At 34.6% G+C, this 23,849-nt stretch overlaps 1 protein-coding gene across 5 annotated transcripts in view; it reads left to right on the top strand.

Moving 5' to 3' along the window:
* Positions 1-23,849, top strand: part of LOC149804898 (tyrosyl-DNA phosphodiesterase 1-like) — a 66,419-nt gene that overhangs the window by 26,019 nt on the left and 16,551 nt on the right. For all 5 annotated transcript variants that reach the window (XR_016416957.1, XR_016416956.1, XM_089945671.1 and 2 more), the window contains exons 7-12: positions 274-308; positions 4,963-5,055; positions 10,879-11,046; positions 17,756-18,014; positions 21,297-21,412; positions 22,223-22,330. Coding sequence is in view for 3 of the 5 variants with exons in the window: in XM_089945671.1 (XP_089801797.1) it covers positions 274-308; positions 4,963-5,055; positions 10,879-11,046; positions 17,756-18,014; positions 21,297-21,412; positions 22,223-22,330 (779 nt within the window). In the remaining 2 variants the exon portion in view is untranslated. The remainder of the gene's footprint in view (positions 1-273; positions 309-4,962; positions 5,056-10,878; positions 11,047-17,755; positions 18,015-21,296; positions 21,413-22,222; positions 22,331-23,849) is intronic.

The raw sequence follows: 23,849 nt of genomic DNA, 5'->3' as shown, positions 1-23,849 counted from the left end.
AAACAATAGAATTGATATTTTACACCATTCTAGTTTAGTTTACTGACAAATTATTGTATGACTCAAGATACGTGCTAGAAAACTTTTTTTGTTACCAATTTATTATGCTGGAGTTCCTGAAGAATATCAGAGGTGGTTTCAATATTCGGCTGTTAAAAATAAGAAACTGTCATATCATGACTCGTGGCAATTCTTTCTGGCCAGATGGTCTCTTGTATGCAATTACCATATTATCAGATTCTATCATATAATCCATATCAATTTATTTTACAGGCCAAATTAGAAATGATGTATGGGACTCATCACACGTAAGTGTTGTTTTACATCAACATGTCATCATCCAGAAGTGCTTATGGGATGGCCTGTTGTCCTTCATCTGCCCAGTAGTACCAGTTTGTTATCGCTCCTCCTCCTAAACTATTTGGAGGATTGCTATGATACTTTAAACACACATTCATCCTAAAGTTTAGTTGGTCCTAAACGAAAATGTTGCTAATCTGACATCCAGTATGGCTGCCACAGTGGCAGCTTGAAAATCTTCTTACCACTACTCCTTCTGAATTGATGGTCATATCGACATGGGATCTTGTCACAGCTGTTCTTCCAGAATGGATGGTCATTTTAATGTTTTATTTTGTCTAGTTGATCCTAAATGAAAATGGTGTCCCTTTGTGGCTAAATTTGGTGGCCATCTTGTAAATCTTGTTGATGCTACTTCTGTTGAGTGAATGAGATAAATATAAATAATAATGGTGGTTTCACAAGGATGAAGTTATAAGAATTATTACTAGACAAGCTTGATCACATGTTAAGTACTACCTTATATACTTGCAAACAAGTTGACTGCAACAGCAAACAACATAGACCCTGATTTCCAGGCACATTATGCAATGACAGATCAGGGTCTGTGTTTTTTGCAGTTACTGATAACTAGATCTGCTGGCACATTATGTGATAGCAGATCTGAGTCGGTGCAGTTTGCAGTTGGACTCATCTTGTAACTGAGCACATATGGTATTTCATCTCTATGATGGGTATAAAGAAACCAACCTATGAATCTATATTTTGCCTAGTAATAATTCTTGTAATTTTATCCTTATAAAAAACACCATATTTATATTCATATCATTCAAATACACAGTGATAGAACCAACACATTGCACACAATGCCTGATGTGAGAAGCAATAAGGAGTACATGACCCTTACTTTCTTGTTTTTTTTTTGCAGACCCTACATATCCGACATTATTTTAATTCAGATATTAAATCGGCCAATCATTATGACATCAGTTGGTACAATACAGATTTTCATTTTGAGAAATTTTTTAAAAATATGACAAAAGAAAGTCCAAATATTTCAGTAGACACTTGATCAAAACTCATTTAAATATATTTCCAACATTTCATATTTAATACAGTTTGATTCATTCAAGAAATGGAGCAAATAATTGCCATTTTTTGTTCATATAAGAATGTTTTCTTGTTGCCGACTTTGATCGTTCTTGAAACTGAAAATGAAGGGTTTCTTTTTTCAGTGCTCTTGCAGAATATGTGAATCAATATTAATATTGTTACAAAAATGTACAAATTAATATTGAAAGTAACTTTTCTTTTGAATATGTGCCGTGATCACAGTAATTTTTAACAAAGAAGCTATACTACCTCTCAGATCCAGCAAGCTTGTAATTTTGTCACTTATAAAGTAACAAGCATTAAATATTTGCATAGCTGAAGACGTTTGGTTCAAATGCTAGAGATTTAAGGCAAGTGAGGATGTGTACGTAATCTGCATTGCTTGTACAAAGTGTTCTTCAAATTCATTGTGCAGTGTTTTTGTGTATTGGTGAGAAACCATATGGTCAGTAGTATCATAATGAAGGCTTAAGACCAAATGGAGACATTGCAAATCTACACTGAGTTAGCATCTTAAAGATGTTGTCACTAGCTGTTGATACCATTACAAGTTGTGGTACAACATGATAGTTTCCCTTCCAGTTGAAAGTGATTAGTCCTGTTCCCATAGCAACCATTGCATCAGGTAAGTTACAGATGGAATAACAAGGGATTGCAGTCTAACCACCCACATAGTCTTCAAGGATTTGTCAGGGTCATAGATACAGTGGCTAGTCCAAAAGATGATGACACAGTTGCTAGCCTGGTATGAATTTGTTTCCTACTGTCATCCCTCTTTTTTCTCCAATGTTGCCTTGGAACTTATGGAAGACTGTCCTTCCTTTGCTAAACTGCCAAGTGGGCATAATTCCTATTACATTTTTGAGCTTCGATTAAGTCCTGTAAGTCTGGGGTTTTTTTTAAAATAAAGGATTCATTATACCATCCATCCAGGCTATATAACAACATTCCACCTACCAACCGGCCAGACCAGTTGTCTGGCTGACTGTACTTCATAATCATTGATCAGGAATCTGTCATTGGTGATCCATGCTGTATCCTGGTCAGATGCACCTTTATATGTGGAGCTATACAGGGATCTGGTTAACCAATCTGTATGTTTCACTTGTCCAATACATTCCTTTTGTTGCTGCTTGGTGTCACTAGTTTTTAGCCTCCCATTAGTCCATGCCAGTATCGATTTGAATTTTAACCATCCATCCAGAAATTTATATCAGTCTTTCCTATACAGGTAGTTTGCATTATTTTTGAAAATTAAAAAAAAAAACATTTTGTGCATTTGTCTGTTTCTCAGAGTTTGTCTATTTAGACCACATGGTGCAACATACTATTGTTGATGCATGTTGTGATTCACTGTTTTGTGTACACTGCCTATTGTTTGTTCACCTTATTAGCAACAAGTGTTGTTTTAGAGACTTACTAACATGCTGCTTTAAAAATTTATACATATTGGTTGTGTTTTGTTTTATTTTTGTCATCTCAGTAAAACCTCCTTTCCAGCTGTCTCAAGCCAGGTCTTACTGAAAGATCAGTCCATCTCGCTAGGTCCAAGGCTTCATCTTTCTACAGTTAGGGAGATCTTAATGATAGATATATCTATCCTACTATACTTTGATTATATACAATTACAGTTATGGGAATCTAAGTGATAGATATGTCTATCTCATCAGGCATACAGCTTCATCTCGCTACAATTGCAGAGATCTTAATGATAGATCTATCTGTCCTAACCTGCCCGTGGCTACATGCAAGTTTCGTTAGAGAGATTTTAGTGATTGGTCCATCCATCTCATTGTGCATATGGCTAAACAAACATATTTTGATGGGGATTATGTTGAGAGAGCTGTCTGTCTAGCCATGTCCATAGCATGTATGGTACCAGTAACAACCAGACTGCCTTCTGCACAGCTGGTAACAGTACTGAACATACTCCCAGTGGACCAGCTGTTTGTACTAGTATGACACATTCGTTAAGTGGAAGAAAATAAGGATTTAGACCTTTAGTTGTAGAGAGAATCTAAGCAAGAAGGCCCTCCGCTCTGAAGACATATGAGGGAAAGTGGCATGTTTTCAAGGATTGGTGCAGAGTCAGTAACATTGTCCCTTTGGTTGCCTCGATCCCTCAACTGACCAACATTTTTTCTTATGTGGTTCGATAAGAAGAAAATGTTAGCACCAGTTACCATCAAAGTCTACTGCTTCATGATATCTGATTCATTAAGGCATCATGCCATAAGATATATCAGTCATGATAATGATCTCTCACACCTACTCACTAATTTTGATTTGAATAGATCAAAATCTCTCACCCTGTTTCTAAAATGGAATCTGTACTGGGTCTTAAGATGGCTCATTTCAGATAAACTAAAGTCATTAGCCTGAACCTCACTGAAGCTGTTATCATACAAAACCTGTTTCCTGATATTTTTAGCTTTGCTATGAAGGGTGAGTGAGTTACATGCCCTTTTAGTCAAACCAAACTTGCTTCAGTTCAGACTGGATGGTTCACTGATCCACATGACGCAACCAGGCCTAGTAGGCAAGAACCATTTACCATCAGTGGATAATCAGAGAGACTTCATACATTCCTTCTTGTCTATTGATAAGGCAAGAACAGCAGCCTTGCAAGCACTACTTGAAGCACAGAGAGACAAGTTGTGGCAACTGCAAATGACTCTTTCTCCCTGTGAAGACGGGAAAGCAGGGTATCACATCTCAAACTCAGTCTGCATGTCTTAAGTGGGTTGTATGTTTGGCTTACTCTTAAGTCTCCAAAGATCAGAGTTGCCTTATTTCTGCTAATGATATTAGAACATTCTCTACGAGTCTCACATTTGGACACAACATATTTCAATCTGAAACATATTCAAAGCTGTTAACAGACATGCAGAGTCAACATTCTAGAGATTTTATCTCAGAGATTTAGCTCTACAGTGATAAAACATGATCACCAGACTAAATTAAACCAACTCATCTTCTTAGCTTTGCTGAAATAGCCAGTGAAATTTGAAGGTAAGAAGATTTCATTTATCATCTTATTTACCTGATATAGCAGTTACAGATCATGGGACCGTGGGATGTTGCTTTAGGTTGGAGAGTGGGGTTATGGTTTACACAGGGAACCCAATCTCTCTTCCCTCAAAGGATACTCAGGTTACAGGATGGATGTCTATTCCCTTCTCATTTTACCTATTTGCCTAACGTTAAAGTGTATTTGTTTGACAAAGCAAATTGTTCTAGTAAATTATGTTTTTCACATTCCTTAACACACACACCCCAGCTACCCTGCAATGAGAGCATCTTCATTTGGTATTTCACTCAACTTATAAACTAGCAACACCTAGCAGTGGCAAGGAGAGGTAATGGGCAAGAGTTATTGCCTTTTGTCTATAATGATATAGACATAAAATGCAAATTTTTGTCTTGTAGTAGGGTTGGATTCAAGAGGTAGCAGGCTTGTATTATTAATGTTAGCATTAATGGGAAAGTCATGGAAACATAATTTACCAGAAATGTTTGCATTCTTGCCATTTATTTTTCTGTCTGCAGGAAGATGATGCTGCTACAGTATGATACTGGGATGAGAGTTGTCATTCACACCTCCAATCTAATCAAACAAGACTGGCATCAGAAGACTCAGGGGTATAAAGTACTAAAATGCAGCTTTCATGTGTATAGACCCAGAAACAGCTTTCTACCCCTTTGAAATGCAAACAAAATGATGTATGAAATAGAAAGTTAACCAGATCATATTGTAAATGAAACCAACACAGAATGAACACAGAACAAATGATACACACTTTAAATAAAATGTTGCATAGCACTGAAATGAAATGCTAAATGGTAAATCCAAAATGTTAGACAGTAAGTCATAAATAGCAAATGGTACAACATAAATGACAAATGGTAAAGCATAAATAAAGGTTAAGCCACAAATGATGAATGAAAAACCATTAAAGATGGTGAAAACTAATAAAACCATTGATAAAATTGGAAGGATTCTTCTTTTGAATATATTGGGGGGGGGTATTGCAAGAAAGACAGTTTTAAATGTATATAGAATTGAATATAAATACAACTGTTTCAAGCATGAAAGAAATTGTCTTTCTTTGACATTATGGTATGTTTTAACAGAAAGTTAAGGGTGTATGCAGAGGCCACTGTTTTTTTTTCTTCTGTATTTTTATCTTTATTCCCTTATATGTATATAATTTTATATTTTCCAGACTTTTCATTAATTCTTTATTATTCATAAACAGTTATTAGTTGTCTGTATACATTTTTTATTTATGACTGACTCTCTAAATCCTTTTGAAATATTGATGGTTAATCCCGTTGATACATAATGAACATAAAATATAAACAACTTTCAGAAAAATAATGTTTTATTTTTTTGTTGTTTTGTTGTTCTTGTTGTGGTTTCAGTTCTTTTCAAATTAAATTTTATTTGGTGTAATGGTGGTGAAATTGGAAGAGGACATTGTTGACTCTTGTACACGTGCATCAGCAAGAGCAAACATTTCAAATTAACTACAGTCACATGCATCAGCAAGGGCATACATTTCAAAGTAATTAGTCACATGCATCAGCAAGAGCATACATTTCAAATTAACTGCAGTCACAGGCATCAGCAAGGGCATACATTTCAAAGTAATTACAGTCACATGCATCAGCAAGAGCATACATTTCAAATTAACTACAGTCACAGGCATCAGCAAGGGCATACATTTCAAAGTAATTACAGTCACATGCATCAGCAAGGGCTTACATTTCAAAGTAATTAGTCACATGCATCAGCAAGGGCATACATTTCAAAGTAATTAGTCACATGCATCAGCAAGAGCATACATTTCAAATTAACTACAGTCACAGGCATCAGCAAGGGCATACATTTCAAAGTAATTACAGTCACATGCATCAGCAAGAGCATACATTTCAAATTAACTACAGTCACAGGCATCAGCAAGGGCATACATTTCAAAGTAATTACAGTCACATGCATCAGCAAGGGCTTACATTTCAAAGTAATTAGTCACATGCATCAGCAAGGGCATACATTTCAAAGTAATTAGTCACATGCATCAGCAAGGGCATACATTTCAAAGTAATTAGTCACATGCATCAGCAAGGGCATACATTTCAAAGTAATTACAGTCACATGCATCAGCAAGGGCATACATTTCAAAGTAATTAGTCACATGCATCAGCAAGAGCATACATTTTAAATTAACTACAGTCACATGCGTCAGCAAGGGCATACATTTCAAAGTAATTAGTTACATGCATCAGCAAGAGCATACATTTCAAAGTAATTAGTCACATGCATCAGCAAGGGCATACATTTCAAAGTAATTACAGTCACATGCATCAGAAGGGCTTACATTTGAAAGTAATTAGTTACATGCATCAGCAAGGGCATACATTTCAAAGTAATTACAGTCGCATGCATCAGCAAGGGTATACATTTCAAAGTAATTACAATCACATGCATCAGCAAGGGCATATATTTCAAGGTAATTACAGTCACATGCATCAGCAAGGGCATACATTTCAAAGTAATTAGTCACGTGCATCAGCAAGATCATACATTTTAAAGTAATTACAGTCAGTGATAAGACTGATTTCTTATTAGATATTTTAATAACATTTTTTGCATGATAAAGATATTTTTCCCTTATCACTCTTTGGCGTCTAAAATCTGTGTCTGCATTACAGCATCAGTAAAACTGCTAGCTTATATATGTAACTAGATATATATGGACCGATCAAGGTTAGTGTAAAGTATGCACATATTTATTGTGCAACAATTTTGAATGTACAGAGATAAATACCTTCAGTTTTAAATGCAAATTATCAAGCTTTTCATAAAATATATACAAGTGTGTGTGCAAGTGAAAAAGAGAGAGATTTTTTTGTGTGCACAAACCAGATGCATTGTGTTGATTTCAGCTAGTTATAAACTTATCAAAAATAGAAACATTGCAGCATTAAGCATTGACAATTTTATTATTAGTGTCAAATAAAATAATGTGTGTGTGTGTGTGTGATTTGGATTTTTATGATGTCTGCAGTGTGGCAGTTTATAGTGATGTCTAGCACTGGGGAATCATTCCACAGACATGTAGCATCATGTCCCACCCAGTCACATTATCCTGACACCAGGCCAACCAGGCCTAATACTAGCCTCTTAATACTGAGTGCCAAGCGAGGTAGCTGTTAGTACCATTTTTATAAGTCAGCTGGAATTCAAACCTGTGACCTCCTGCATCCAATGCATATGATCTGACCACTTCAAATGAAATTAAAAAGGTTTAGTATTACTGAGATCTTTGTGCACAATTGCCAAATACAACATCTTATGCATATTTTGACTACAATTTCTGACAACAGCTGCATTAAACAGCACTGTGAATGTAAGTTTTATGTGTTTTTGTTTACAAATATGAATGAGACAAATTCATGCAATATATATTTTTTATCAATAAAACGTAGTTCTCTGTAAATATAGATGCCTTAAGTGTGCAGATAAAGAAGTAAACATATGATTCTATCAGTGATAGGCTAAAACTAACATTATAAAGACTGTCTACTGCACATAGTTTTATAGTTAAAATCTACCTCTTTTGAAAATAAAGGATGCTTTTAATGAAAACCCCCTCAAAGAAATGTGGGGGTTTTTTTTGCCTTCTATCAACACATTAGAGAAATCAGCCAGATCCAGTCTATGATGGACCTTTAATGTTTAGCGGGTGCAATGACTGATGCAGTGATACACAGATGAGTAAACAGATTAAAATAATTATTAAAGAACAGTTAACCTGTGCTCAGCAAGCTGTTAATTACCTTATTGTTGCAATTTGGAGAGTTTAAGGCAAATGTGGGATTTTTTTTACTGTTATAAGTAGTAAAGGAATCAAAGGTGGCCCATGATGGCTTATGAGACTTTATTGAAGATAGGGCCGACCATTGGTGGAAGGGTGACAAAGTGGAGAAACTGTCCCCCTTCAACAACAAAAAACAGCTTGAGTAATTATTTTGATCTTTTGTCTTGTTTAATTGGTATTTTATTGTTCAAGATGTTTTAAGAGGAATATTTAAGAACAGCCCTTTTAGTTCTTGTTCAGTTGAAGTTTTAAATTCAAAATGCAGAAACATGCACTTTCTCCTAATACTTAGAAACCACCAGCTAAAAATATTATGAGTTTGACTATGTTTGGATATCGAGTTTAAGTGTGTGCAGTGAGTAGCAACGGTCTTGCGTTTGCATTGTTTGTTTAATGCAAAGTGGAATTTCTTAGATAGTTTATAGAGGAATAAATGATAATTACCAGGTACATACAGACACTAACACATAGGAAGAATGATTCTTCTGTTAAGAATTCACCCACTTGGAAGAACTTATTTGATCAAAAGTGGATTAAGTGGTACTGGCAAAGACTTTGTTTGCAAATTCTGTGGCAGAACACACTTTACCATAACTCGTAGTACTGGTAGATCATTTGACTAAACTGGTTAAAGTAAACTTTTCCAGACTTGGAAATTGCACAGAAACTTTCTTGCAAGCCTTCAAAGATGATGAATGTCATCAGTGATCACCAGACAGTGATCTCAATTAGGATATTAAAAATCCTTGTTGAGTTTAATAATATATAAACAAGAAAGAAAAAATATGTGCAGTGACCCAAAAGATATACAGCAGCGCCTTTTTCATTTAATTGACAATATACTGCTTCATATTAATTAATTATAATTCTAACATTTTTCCATCAGAATTTGAATGTAATTGATGTTTTATTTTGTTTTGAAACTGGAGGTTCATTTCACATGGGGGGGGGGTAAACATAAGACCTGTGTGCACGACTACCAAAAAGAGACAAATCAGCATATGTTCATGACAATTTTAAAAATGCTGACAAGATTTTTATGAGCAATGGCTCACCAGTATGCCTGATATATTATTTCATATGCAGTTCTGTATATAATCATTTACATTTGAGGTACATAAACAAATTCAAAAATATGGTTTCATGTGTTTATCTCTCCCCTCTGTAAATATTGTTATATATGACTTGGTATAATAGTGTTATGTGTGAGAGAGGGAAAATGCATGCTTTTCCAATACTCACTGTCAACAAAACATGTTTCAAGATAAGTACAAGAATTACTTTATTCTTAATTTTGAGTTACAAAATCAGTTCAGTGTCAAAAGGAAAAAAATCTAGTTGATATGTCAGAGAAATTGTATGAAACTACAAATCATACATACCAATGAATACTGGAAAAGCATGTATTACTTCTCAGATCGAAGTAGAAAACATGGTTCATTCATTGCAGGCTTAAGTGAATGACTTAATTGACTTAATAAGTGACAATAGACATTGAGATTGTAGTTAAAATACAAACACCAAAGAGATGTATAATTGCTAAATGACAAAAAAAATAATAAGCATTAAATAATGAAATTCTAGCTTAAACACAAATATAAAGAAATGCATTTGAAATGTATTTTTGAGGTACATAAATGTTTCATCATCTGTACATACTGGATTTTCATTATTTACATTGTTAGTTTTCCTATGGATTATAATTTTTTATTTTTAATTACCTCCCTTGAACTCAATTTCCACCAAATTAGAAGCTGTCCATCTTTATGAAATGTAACTTGCTAATTCATAGAAAGGATTGGTTATTTACAAAAATTTGTTTGTCGGGAAAAAATAGCATCCTTAGTGTAAATGTTTCACCATCGATAGGTCTGTGTGAGATACAATTAATTTTTATCGTCCATTTTTTAATATGTGAGGTATAGTCAATTACATTTATTACAATGCAAGGGAACAATAACCCAATACAAGACTGAGACACCTTTTCCAGGAGAAAAAAATAACTTATGCAATATTGTTGTAGGATTTAAAATGGTTGAGAAATATGATGAAAATGTAAAAATTTAAGGTATATTACTTTTTATTTACAGTTTTAATTTAGAAAGTCATAAGATAATGCTTTTTCATTATTTTAACCTGCCTAGCTGTTACTTTTAGTACATTTTTGTATTCAGGCATCATACTTGCATTATTTTAGCTTTTATTTACAAGGCATCAGCTTTGCTTTTAAGAGGAACCCCTCATAAAGTTCTCTCAGAACAAGTTTAAAGAAAACATGGTCAGTTTTGTAGGAAAATTCAAGTATAATACTAGTTCAAATCAAGAAAATGTAAGAAAATTGACTGTCTAGAGCATTTCCTAATCTATTCTAGGAACTGAGATTGCTGGTCATTGCACCTATTTCTAAAAGTATAACAAAACAAATTCAATAGATTGTGTGCAGGGTGAGTTTTGCCTCCTAAATTTTGAATACTATAACAGCAGGGTATATGCTACTAGAATTAGTAAAACTTGAATGACTGATAGTAGAGAAAATTATTTATTTGAATGTAACATTGATGTCTTCTACATTATGATGCAGCATATGGATCAGTCCATTGTTTCCTAAGATGGCCAAACCCAGTGCAACAGAAGGGGATTCCCCAACTCATTTCAAGAAGAATCTACTGGAGTACATATCAGCCTACAAAGCATATCAACTGAAAGATTGGATCAACAACATCTCTGAGCATGACATGTCTACTGCAAGGTATTACAATATCTCTGCTAATTTTTTTATTTTATGATGGACTCGTCAAAATTTACCTATAAAAGTTTTGTATTTAGACATGTAAGCTATTCACAGTTTGATTGTCAGTATTAATGGTGGAGGAAGAACCCGGGAAATCCCCGGAAAGAACCACCGACCCTTGAGAAGCTAATGGCAAGCTTTCTCACATACCCACATTGGCCGAATCCGAGACTCGAACCCACGCAGACATAGGTGAGATGGTAGTGATCTATAACAGAGAGCATTTCAGACCACTCAAGCACTTGGGGGCCCCTTTCACAGTTTGAGAGATTGAAAGTACGTCCCATGTACCAAATTGTCTCTGAATTCATTTTTTTTTAATTACCTTGAACCAAATGATGAAATATGGTATAAATAGGTATCTAATCAAAAGTATGAAGAGGATTACATGAAGCTTATTGAATAGAAATGGAGAAAAAATCTGCATGATAATGGTGTTCTTGGTATAAATTTTCACTGATCAATTAAAAGATCTGGAAACTTATTATATAACTTGTGTTCATTTGAAAATGTTTGATTATTAGTCTGTTTTTGTCACAACTGTAGCTCTTTGAATGTAAAGAAAGACAAAGCATAATCAGCCTTCAGTTCCATTGTAACTTTATAGAAAATGGCCATGTGAATTATCTGTTCTGTCCATGTTGGTCCTTTATTATTTTGTTCCAAATATGATTTTTTTAAAAAAGAACCAATAAGCAAACTAAAACTAAAAACTATTTCACATAAATGACTCTCTGTTGGTTCATTTATTATCAAAGTGATAATTTTTTTCTTTTCACTATAATAGGTCAGTATATTCTAAGAAGAAAACAAAACTGCTCCACAAGGACAAATGAAGTTGTACAGGTCCATATACATGTATGTTGTATCTGTGAGCCACGTTGACATTTTAGAATGAAAATTGTAATTCTCGAATGTGTCTTATGGCATTAGTATGATCTTACCAAAACCTCTTAAGAAATGTCTCAGCCATTGCTTTGTCAACCATGGAATACCTGATTTTCACATTTCTTTGTCATCTGTATGATATCTGATTTTTGCATTGCTTTCTCCTCTGTAGAAACCTGATTTTCACATTTCTTGATCAATTTTTGTTGATAGTCTTGTGTTTTTGTTAGTACCTATACAGAAGTTTTGATGTAGTGGACACAGTTAAAGATACAATCTAAAATGATGCATAGCTTGTTTTCTGTAAAAGAATTTTATAAAGATTTCACATGTCAAGAAAATCTGAATGTACTCATGGCACTTATTTTGAATAATAATAAAAATAATAATAATAATGGCTTGAGATGGAAGCTAGCACAGATATCCATAACTCTCCAAACAATCCCATTTAACTCTACCCTGATCTTAGGGGCTGTTACCAGAATTAAATTTTTGTTGTGATCTACTTACATGACTTAAGTCTGTATTGATGGAGTTCAGGTGACAAAAAAAAGTTTGTCACCTATGAAACATTGACCTTTGACCACCAAACTGTCCTTCTCATGGGGACTGCATCCAGGATTTGAAAGCTTCATTGCCATGTACATAATCCTAGTGAAACATCTTGCCAGACATGATTACCCATCCACATTATGTGAAGAGTTCAGGTTACAAGGAAAAAGTAACAGTAAGAGAGATTGACCACGAGATGGATAGATTAATAATTAGATAGACAGGATCTATTACAAGTGCTGATGTATTAATATTTTATTTATATCTTGTGATTCTTCTTCTTTACGACCAACCTGTATAAAATTACCTGGTAAACCCAGTATTTGTAGGTAAATTAATGCAGGGCAACCATTTTCCCCAGTGTGAAAATCTAGATGGGCAACTAACGAAATATTTTAGCAAATAATTATGTTTGAAATTTTAATGGAATTTTATATTTTTCAATGACTAAATATTTGATCTCTAAATTGTCTCTGCTAATACCCATAGCAGGTGCCCAGATTACCTCTATATAATTCTATAATTGAGTGTTGATTGATTTTGATAGGTAAGATGCTGCCCTACCCATGTCTGCTACTTATTATCTGATTTGGCAATAATATTCCATACTATTAGCCCCTTGGGGTGAGCCCTTATTGAAACAAGATTTGCAAATGCTTGTCTTTTGTTAACACACCAACATGTGATAGTAGCATCTTTCATCTTTGACTCAACACATTGACTGTCTGATCCAGTAGTACCCTTTCCCATTGGTCAGTTGAAGAAATGGGAACTTGTAGAGCATGTGAGTTATTTATCTTGACTAACTTTAGCTAATGGAATACAGCAAATATGATCTAACCAGTTACAATTGCTGTTGCATACTATATTAGCTTCTAGGTAAGTAAGAAATCCCAGTGCAAAGTTTAGATGCAAAAATAATGCTATGTATTTAGTGACAGCAAGAACTGTAATGAAGTAAAATGTGATATGTTTCTTATCAGGGATGGCCAGATATCAGAAAACTGATGGGAAAAATACACCTAGTCCAATAAATCAGTTCCTAAACCTGTATTTATATTGATGGGTGGTTACCAGTCTGTACCATTAAAGGTTGAAGGGGTGAGGTGGGGTGATTTATTTCAAAACACCATAAAGGAAAAGGGCATTATTTGATTATCATTTATTTGCTGATCTCAGATTAAATAAGTCTATAAACATATGTGATATTTTCCATCTAGCATGATTAATATTGAATTACATGTATGCAATTAGTACTAAGTTGTTGAATTACATATTGTATGCAGTTAGTACTAAGTTGTCAAATAATTTTGATTACAGCAGTCTTGCAGGCAATTGCAGTAATTTACTAGACAACCTGAAAGATCTCCTGAGCAACCAGTTTTTGAAAGCTGGTAAACAGGAACAACCATGGATTTTTCAAAACATTCTACCCCATACAATGGGACCTGTGTGGCCGAGTGGTCTAAAGCACTCTCCGTTACGGATCACTGCCATCTCACCTCTGCCTGTGTGGGTTCGAGTCTCAGATTTGGCCAATGTGGGTATGTGAGAAAGCTTGCCAGTAGCTTCTCGTGGGTCAGTGGTTCTTTCCGGGGTTTTCCTGGGTTCTTCCTCCACAATTAATACTGGCCACCATGTATAGCCTATCGTGTGCAACCCCATACAATATAATGAAGTAAAATTCGAAGTTCACTAGATTTGGTTTTACAGATTGATTTATTGATGGACAGTCAATAAAGCTGTTGCCAACTAAGCTGAGTTGAAAGGTGGCTAGGTCTGTTTTACACAGCTGCTTTTTTGGACAGTCATTAGAGGTGCCATCAGCTAATCAGGTTTGTTTAGTATATTGTTTAAATACTCTGTTATCACAGAACATAAGACAATAGAAATGTGAAAGCTTATCTCCAGGACTTATATAAAAAAAAACTTCAATTGAACAATTGGCTAAATGTCCATACTGATAAATATTAGATTGGTCTCTTATACCATGTAGTTTGTGTTGAGGTGTCAGCACGTAAGATCATTCGAATAAAATATGCAGAGCCCAGACCCAAAATAAGGAAGTGATACTAACAACAACAACCAGTTTGTATTACCATCCTCCAATACTTATTTGGGGACCTGATAATTTAAAAAAAACTTTGCATCGTATTTTATTTAAAATGCACATCATTTATGTGATACTGTATTTCTAATATCTACCATATATCATGCAACAAGATAAAATAAACGATTTTTTATTTCCTGCCCCATAACTTAAGGATAAAGTCTTTGTTACCTTGATCATCTGTCCCAGAACTTGTGGACACAATACAAATTGTATTGAATTTGCCACCTCCATATAGAATGCTTATTTGATAACACACTGAAAGAAACTAAACTTGTACTGTTCTTGTTTGTTTTTAGGTTTTGTTCTTCATAAGTAATTTATGTGCAAAAGAAATGTATCCACTATCCAAAATCATATGTTGCATACACATTCATAGTGTGTATCACTTATGTTGAGTAAAAACTTTGATATGTTGTTCACTGATATGAGGATGTATAAATGTGTTTGGTTCTCCTCAAAGGTTTCAACATGTTATCAGACTGAACATTGGATCCAGGAAAATCGCAAACAAGAGGCAGAAAGAGAGAGAAATAACCATTGCTCAGGGCACCAGCAATTCATGTGTAACATATCGTTTGTGCAAAATAACCAAGAGTGTGTTATATTGAGGTTAATAACATAATATTTCACAACAATATTATTTATAAAAATACATTTAGTATGAGTGCAGATGACAATAGTTTTGCTAGCATGGGTTACAAAAATATTCCTAAAGATGATTATTGCTTTGCATGCTATTGTACCCTGCAGACATTAATACCTGTTTGCATCAATTATGATAACAAGGTGGTAATAAAAGCTTGGGTGTTAACTAAACACACATGGTAGAAAGAAAAAAATGTTTAACTTCGGCTCTCAAATACCAAGGTTTTTTATTTACAGAAAAAACCAACCCTGGAAGCCAACTTTGGGTTCTTTTCAGTATATCAATTTATTTAACAGAGGAGGCTGACCTACAGAAGTTCACCATGGTTCCTTTTTATTGGTATTCACAGGAATTTCAAAATTCAAACAGTGGAATAGTTGGAGTTCTGTTAGTGACACATTGACCATATATTCTGTGAAATCTATTAAAGCATATGCCACAGCTGATGAGGTTTCAACTTTGCAGCATGATCACAGGAAGTTCTGATAAACTTTTAACTGAATATAGTACTACTTGGCACTGAGCAGGTATCAATTCATGACTCAGTCAGGGGGTTGGGAAAACAAAGTGAGAGCTGACATTACAAGCTAAGGGCTTTAAGCTGGCAGATAACTAAGGAGATATTACTTAGCAATTAGACCTGGCTTTAGAAAAAGGCAAATATGAATCAAATCAGAATTTGAATTGCATCAAACACAATGTACAGCAAAACACAAAATATAATACAAATATGCGTGTCACAGACTTGCACAACGATGGAAGCAGTATACTTACTAGTGAACACCTGAGGGTAAACAACATTGATTGACACTTCACTCTGCAGCTAGTAATATTTAATTTAATATTTTAAATTATTAACATCCAAAATGTTGTAGATATTGTTATCTGTAATGAATACCGCAATAAAACAGATAAATGTTGTTCATATCATAGTTTTTAGGCATTTTTTTATTTTAAAAATGGCGTGATAATGAAAATATTTGATTTTAAATTACTTTGTACATATTTCATACCTCTTCTAATATTGCACCCAGAATTATAAAATATTTGTCTTCCAAAGTTTGCAGTTAGGAAAAAGGTATGAAAAACACTGACCATATTTTATATTATTAATTTTAATAAAATGTAAGTTTAATGCATTTTTAGACTTGCAAGTTTTGAATGATTTCATTTTTAAATTTTAGAATTGATACCTTTATTAATCATTTTACCAGCTAAGCATCAATATTATGATTGAAAAGATGAAAATGTTATGATTGAAAAGATGTCCCAAAACTTACAACAAAAAATATCACAGCTCTTTCCCAGAACATTCAGTGCACAAAAATATTAATTTTGAAATCAATTTATGGTGTCACAACATATATGGTAAATACAGTATGTATTTTTAAGGTAGTAAGTCAAATTCTTGTCAAAATCTAATTTTCAAACACAGGAGAGTGAAATTAAAGACTCTTGTTGAGTTAAATTCTGTTGTATAGTTTTCTGAAAGAAAAATGATTTTTGTAAGTAATTAAATTGAGAGAAAACCAGTAAATCATTAAAGGATAATGCTAACACAAAAGAAGCAGAAAGTCCAGAACCAAAATTTGAACATTTTCTGATACATTGAAAAATTTGTCATTTCAGTGTTTTATATTTTGTCACACCTTGTTGTATCTCCTTTGATTGTTTATATATTAAATTTTACAAATACATGGATGCCATATAATTTTCTGGAAAAAGTATCTTGCAGAGACATTACATATTCAGGATAAGTGGCACACACACACACAAACACACACACACACTTAAAAATAATTGACACTTGAGTAAGTGATGAAACTTTTGTTGTGTACATTAAGTTCAAGTTTCATTTAGAACATTCATTGGTATCTGAAGGTATTTTCTTAAAAAAGAATTTAACATTTTCTTATTTAACATGGAAAGGTTGAGTATTCTTCTGAACTGATGCAGAATACTGAAAACTTTTCTTGAACTGTTCTGTTCTTGTTATGGGTACATAAAGGCCTCTGAGACATTGACCATAATAGATAAAGTGTTAAAATATGTTTAAAAATGTGTTTAAAATACAAATCTGTTTCATTTTCATGAGTACAGTCATGTACATGAACTGATTTGTGAAAATCAATCCATAAGAATCTACAACAATATTTGGGAGTTTTGAAAGGCAGTTTTATTTGGGATTTACAAAAAACACAACTCTAAATCTTTTTCCATTCAAAGTAAGAAATCATTTGCATTTTGTCTGTTTTTCATGTACCACTTTTTAACAGATTGTAAAATTATTTTGTCTCAGATGTATGAGCAGATAACAAAACCCATGAGACCTTTCTGCTCACATTGGTGTCATTTATTTAATGCTGTCAGCAAGTGTAATATTTTCAATTACATTTGATGAAAAGCCATGTGATACGTATGAATAACTGATCTGTGGAACCCTTATATAATATATTAACCCTTTTCAGAATTGTTATCATTGGATCTGTCCCTGGGCGCCACACAGGAGACCAGATGAGGTCTTGGGGTCATCTGAAGCTGAAACGAGTCTTACAGCAGCATGGTCCTTCTAATGGTGCTGTGAAAAACTGGCCTGTGATTGGGCAGTTTTCCAGTGTGGGTTCCATGGGGGCCAATAAGGAGGCATGGCTGTGTGGGGAGTGGCTTCAGTCCTTATCAGCTGTAAATGGAGGGACCACCTTATCCTCAGTGCCACCATTACAGCTTGTAAGATAATCCAATACAGTACAACCTGTCCTAAGCAATCTCCAATTGGCTGGAAACATTTTTGATGGGTATGGGAGGTGGCTGTTATGGAGAGGTAGAACACATAGATGGAAAAAAGAGAAGACAAAATTAGACTATGATTGGATATGAGAGGTTTTTTCCTATGGAAGGTGTCTGGTATTGGAGGCTGTAATGTATTAACTAATTTAATATGTTGTTAGACTTCTGATAAAGTTAATATAACATTTCTTGATCTATAAATTGATCAGTCCTTTGTCATTACGAGTTTATCTTCATAGTTTGGTTCAGAATTATGTTTTTTTCAACCCATATTTTATAATCTGTCCTTTTGTCTAACTTTCATGTGTGGGATCCCTAATGGCCCTGTGGTATAAAGCACTCACCTTTACCAATCACTGCCGTCTCACTTCTGTCCATGTAGGTTTGAGCGTCAGGTTCAGCTAATGTGGGTATGTGAGAAAGTTGTTGGTTCTTACTGGGGATTTTTTTCCTCGACCAGTTCTACCATCTGCCATGTATATTGTATTGAAAAATGGCATTAAACCCACAAGCTTTAACAAAATTCCTTTAATTTAAGTACAATGTAAGTCAGTAGTGGACTCAACATGCAAGTTATGGCCATCTTCTAGGTTTTGTAGTACTTTTACTACTGAATTTCACTTTTATTGGCAGTTTGATATATTTGGTTTACTAAACGAAACCATATATGTTCGCTTACAAGTGAAGTCCCACTGCAAACAGCATAGACCCAGATATGCCATCACATAATGCGCCTGCAGATCAGGATCTGTATTGCTTGTTTTACTGATTACTCCTAACAAACTGCACACATGCAGATCTGGTGCATTATGTGATGGCAGATCTGGGTCTGTGCAGTTTGCAGTTGGTCAAGTCTTATAAGCAAGTAGGTACAGTATATGTGGTTGTGTTCATTATAAGAACTCGAACTTTTTATTTTATGTTTTCACAGTTGGAGAATAGGTCGTCACAGGCAGTATATGATTAATAGATATACGTACAGGTTCCTTTTATAAGATTTTCCCCTGACTCACTATCTGTAAATAATTATTATTTATTAGTTATACTTTGAACACATCATGTCACCATGTTATATTATTATAATATTTTCTCAGTCATGTGAGAGAAATCACATGAATTTACAATCCATTCTTTTCTTGACTGAGTCTGGTTTACTGGATCGACACATGACAGTTTGATGATGTTACAATATGATACAACAAAATTTGATGATGCCACAATATTCAAAATAACATTTATGTTTGCTATCAAGCATGGAAGGATGTGATGGGATACAGTTAGAACAATGTTTGTTTTTCTTAAAGGAATTCCCAGTCTTAGAGCTAAACTTAGTATAGATAATCAAATCTTTCCAGGCCACTAATTACTAATGAAAAAGTTTATTCAAATGAAGCATTTTAATTTATTTATGACTTGTGTAAAAGAAAGAGTTTCTTTGAATAATGCTCAATTGCTTCATGTCATTTTTTTTTGGAGTTCATATTAGTGAGAAGCAAGACATTGCAGTCACTTTGAACAGTTAAGGGTTTGGTTAAAGTTTTTGATTTGCTTATATGCCTTAAACACCATGATTTATTCTCATCATACTTGTTATGAATCATTATTGCATTAAAATAATTCATTCTATAGCATGCTTTCTTCCAACTTTTTTTATGTGGTCAGGTCACAGTCATAGAAACTTTGCATTAAGGTTTTGGTTAAAATTATTTCATTTGCTTATTTCTTTCTCAAATACATTACCCTCCCTGAAAGACAGTTGTTGTTGTTGTTGTTCTAGGGTTTAATGCCATTTTTCAGCACTAGATAGGTTATACATGGCGGCCAGTATAACTGGTGGAGGAAGAACCCTGGAAAACCCAGGGAAGAACCACCGACCCACGAGAAGATACTGGCAGGCTTTCTCACGTACCCACGCTAGCCGAGCTTTGGACTTGAACCCATGCAGACAGAGGTGAGATGGCAGTGATCCAGAACGGTGGGCACTTTAGACCACTCGGCCACTCGGGGGCCCCTCCTGAAAGACAGAAAAATATCTTTCCATCTCTATAGCATATAGACAACAGGAAGTAACTTTTACAGGTTAACTTCCCATGTTACCACTAGGTTGTCACACATATACCAGATGTTTACCAGTTTAAACTTTCACTTTCAACTATATACTTTGACCATCCAACATTTACTGTCAGTGGTATAGTAAGTTGAAAGGTTAATATACCCAGTGTATGCAATGGCTGTGTTTCTTCTGGCAAATTTATTCATATTTATGCACTCTTTCACCTTTATTACTGGCCCCTAACTCACAGGTAGGCTGAGATTGGGACAAGAAAACAAGGCTTCTCCTCCCCAATACTCCTGCCAACCATCAATGACTTGTCTTCCCTCCAGCTATTTCTGAGGGGCCCCAGGTGGCTGAGTGATCTAAAGCACTCTTCTTTGCCAGTCACTGCCACCTAACCTCAAAATATATCAAAATCTACAACTGAATCATTACCCTTGACTTCTCCATTGTGACTTAGTGCAATACGTTAATATATCTCATATGGCAGCATCTTGGCTCATTCAGGATCGTGACACAATATATGTAGCTTAAGCCATTATGAAACTGTCAGTGAAAACTAGCAAGAAACATACTAACAGTGAAATTATTATTAACCTTTATCATCATTCTTGCATGCTTTTCATTGGGGCCTAGGGCATAATGGTTTATCACATAACTTGTCTGGACATGTCTCTCACTATAGTGTATTGTATTTTCATGGTTGTGTTCTCTGCTTATTTGGAATGGGAGCTGCCGTTTTGATTTATCAGAATAAAATTAAATGCTTTTGTGAACTGAAATTAGTAATAAAATCCTGTGTTAAAAAAATTACCATTTGTATGACTTACTAGTTTGAAGGAACACAAGTAAACAATGGAGGCCAGCACTAAAACTGAAGCAATCATGAATCTGAAACAGAAAGTGGCACATTTTTGTGATACAGCTAATAACTGAATATATGAGTACGTTTTACTTAAAGAATTCTTATTATAATCAATGATGCCTTCCAATTATTGTCTTTTTTTCAACTTTACAAGATTATATTTTGCCAAAAATTGTCAGTGTTGCTAAGAATTTTGGGATCGTTGCTGTTGATGTTTAGAAGAATCTGTTTGCAGAGAAAATTTTTGTATTCTGTAGGGGGTTTCCTTGAATAGGTACCACTTTATTGCATTTTCTTTCAGGTTTTTCCAACAAAGGATAATGTGCGGTGCAGTTTAGAGGGCTTCCCAGCAGGGGGATCTATTCCCTACAGCATTAATGTCGCCAAGAAACAGATGTTCTTGCATGACTTTTTCCAGTGAGTGATACAGGCGTATTTTTTTTTCTAAACAGACTCAAATTTAAATTAATTTACATGTAATCCATGTTGCCTTCTATTTAAAAATGTGATGTCCGCAGCATATTCTTTTGTTTGGAACAGAGCAGTAAACTAAGACCCTGTGAGGACTGTTTGAACAAATGATAAGGATGGGTTCATTGACATGTTGAACTCCTCATACCAAGTAAATTTGTTTGTGAATACTTTCCACTCTCTTATGCATGAAAAAGAGCACAGATTCTAGAAAATTGTGAAACAGCTGGTTCAGGGCTGCAACTGATATCATTCTTCTAAAACTGCCATCATTTTGGTCAAGATATCTTGTTGCCAAAGTTGGCATTTTAGTGTATGGATTTTTTAAATATCTTTAAAAATTTTAGTTATATCATTACGATGTCAGCAGTATGGCATTTTATAGTGATGTTTAGCACTGGGGCATCATATTGCAGACATGTATCATCATGTTCCACCTAGTCACATTATCCTGACACCAAGCTGACCAGTTCTAACACTAACCTCTTAATGCTGAGTGCCAAGCATATCAACTCCTAGTACCATTTTTGTAAGTCTTCGGTATGACTTGGCTAGGGTTCAAACCTGTGTCCTCCTGCATCTAAGGTTGATGCTCTAACTACTTAGGCCACTGGAGCAGTCTGGCATATTATTCATGTAGTTGTGTGTTTATGTATATCATCTTTGTGATAATTGAAATCTTAATCTTCCATAGCTTGTAGAAGTTATTTTCATCTTTGACTTGTACTATATTTAAGCCCAATATTTTTACATTAGTCAGTGGAGGTCAGAGGGACAAGGAAGAAGTCGAGCTATGCCACACATCAAGACATACCTTCGCCCCTCACCAGACAATCAGAAAACGGCCTGGTTCCTAGTGACAAGGTACTGTAAATAATGAAAATTCAGTGTCAATTGGTTGTTTTGAAAGAAAGAAATTTAGTGCATTTGTTGTGTAAAATGTTTGCCTTTGGCCCATTTGGCATTATACATTTCTTTAGATATGGTTCCCAGTCATAATGGATTAGGTGAATATCCAGCACCTGGCAGATCCAGACCTCCCAAGATAAACAAGATGTTAACAATGTCTTTAAACTACTTATAGCAATAAATGTTGTAAAAGTGGTCTTTTAGCTGAGACAAAAGACAAACAAGAGTGTTTACCCCCCCCAACAGAGGGACGAGTGTCAAATCCTGCAGGACAACAGTTAATACCTCCATGCTAGGTCAGCGTATTCTCACAAATGGCCTTGCAAATATCTTTTCGACAGTATAAGCATTCCTTTGCATGGAATTCTGCTCCATCTGTTTCTTCCTTAAATACATTATCCAATCATAATACTTTAAAAGAACTACTACTACCTTACAAATCCAGTTCTTCCAGATTAAAACTTTTTTGCTGAAGAGCTTAAAGTTATCTACCTGCTTAGGTGGCATTTTACGATAAGTGACCTCTCAACTTTTCTGTTCTTTCTTTTGCCAACAATAAACTTCTGACTTCAGAATTATCAGTTTACTGTCTTCACACGCTTAGACTCTCTTGGTACTTCCTTGCATGGATCATGATGGCATCCCCTTACATTGCTATAACCATATTGATTAGTGCAGGCCTGGTGTGTGATATAGAAAACTCCTTCAATATTGCTGTATAATTGTACTATGTCCTGATATTTACAGACAAGTTTTCTATATTATCTAGTCTTAGCATCCACTTCATTGTTGATCACTCAATGGTTTACAGATTTTACTTGTATAGAATGTGATTGGGCCATTCCTACAGGTAAGATTATCTCATTTATATTACTGTATAGCTTCTGCTATGGTTGGACACATACAGGTACATTTTCTATACATGATTTATTCATATTGTCCACTTTATAGTTACTATAAGCAACAGTTCAGTGATGTTACACAGTGATTTACTTGTATAGGCATTCACAATTGACCTTCCTACAAGTAAGTTGTAACTAGAATTGGTAATTTAATGCCTACTTTGTAAGCAGTAAATGACGATGCTCCACTTCCCTACATATATGGGCCACATGTGCTCTTTTATAGGTAATTGTCATATTGTGTAGCTCTGCATAGACATTCCTAAGTTCATAAAGTAGATTGCGTGCCACACCTCAGATGTATATATTGTTTACTGTTTTTTGTCTTAAAGATTTAGACAAGGGGCGAGACCAGACTCACAAATATTTGTGTAGCTTACTCTGGTTCTCATTTCTGAATACATGTTAGGTGTACATAATATGGACAAAAGTCAATCGGCAGCAATTATATGGGTACTCAAAGGGGAAGGTACAGAACCATACCTTGAAGGATAAAGACATCATCTCCTGGCATGCAAGGGTTCAAAACCATATCAATAATCATTTACTGGGGAGCAAGATATAGAGCAACA

The sequence above is a fragment of the Sinohyriopsis cumingii genome, chromosome 2, assembly GCF_028554795.1.
Source record: "Sinohyriopsis cumingii isolate HCF-2022 chromosome 2, ASM2855479v2, whole genome shotgun sequence".
In the NCBI taxonomy this organism is placed as follows: domain Eukaryota; kingdom Metazoa; phylum Mollusca; class Bivalvia; order Unionida; family Unionidae; genus Sinohyriopsis; species Sinohyriopsis cumingii.
Note: the sequence above shows the minus strand (reverse complement) of the source record. Positions and strands in the feature narration are given on the sequence as shown.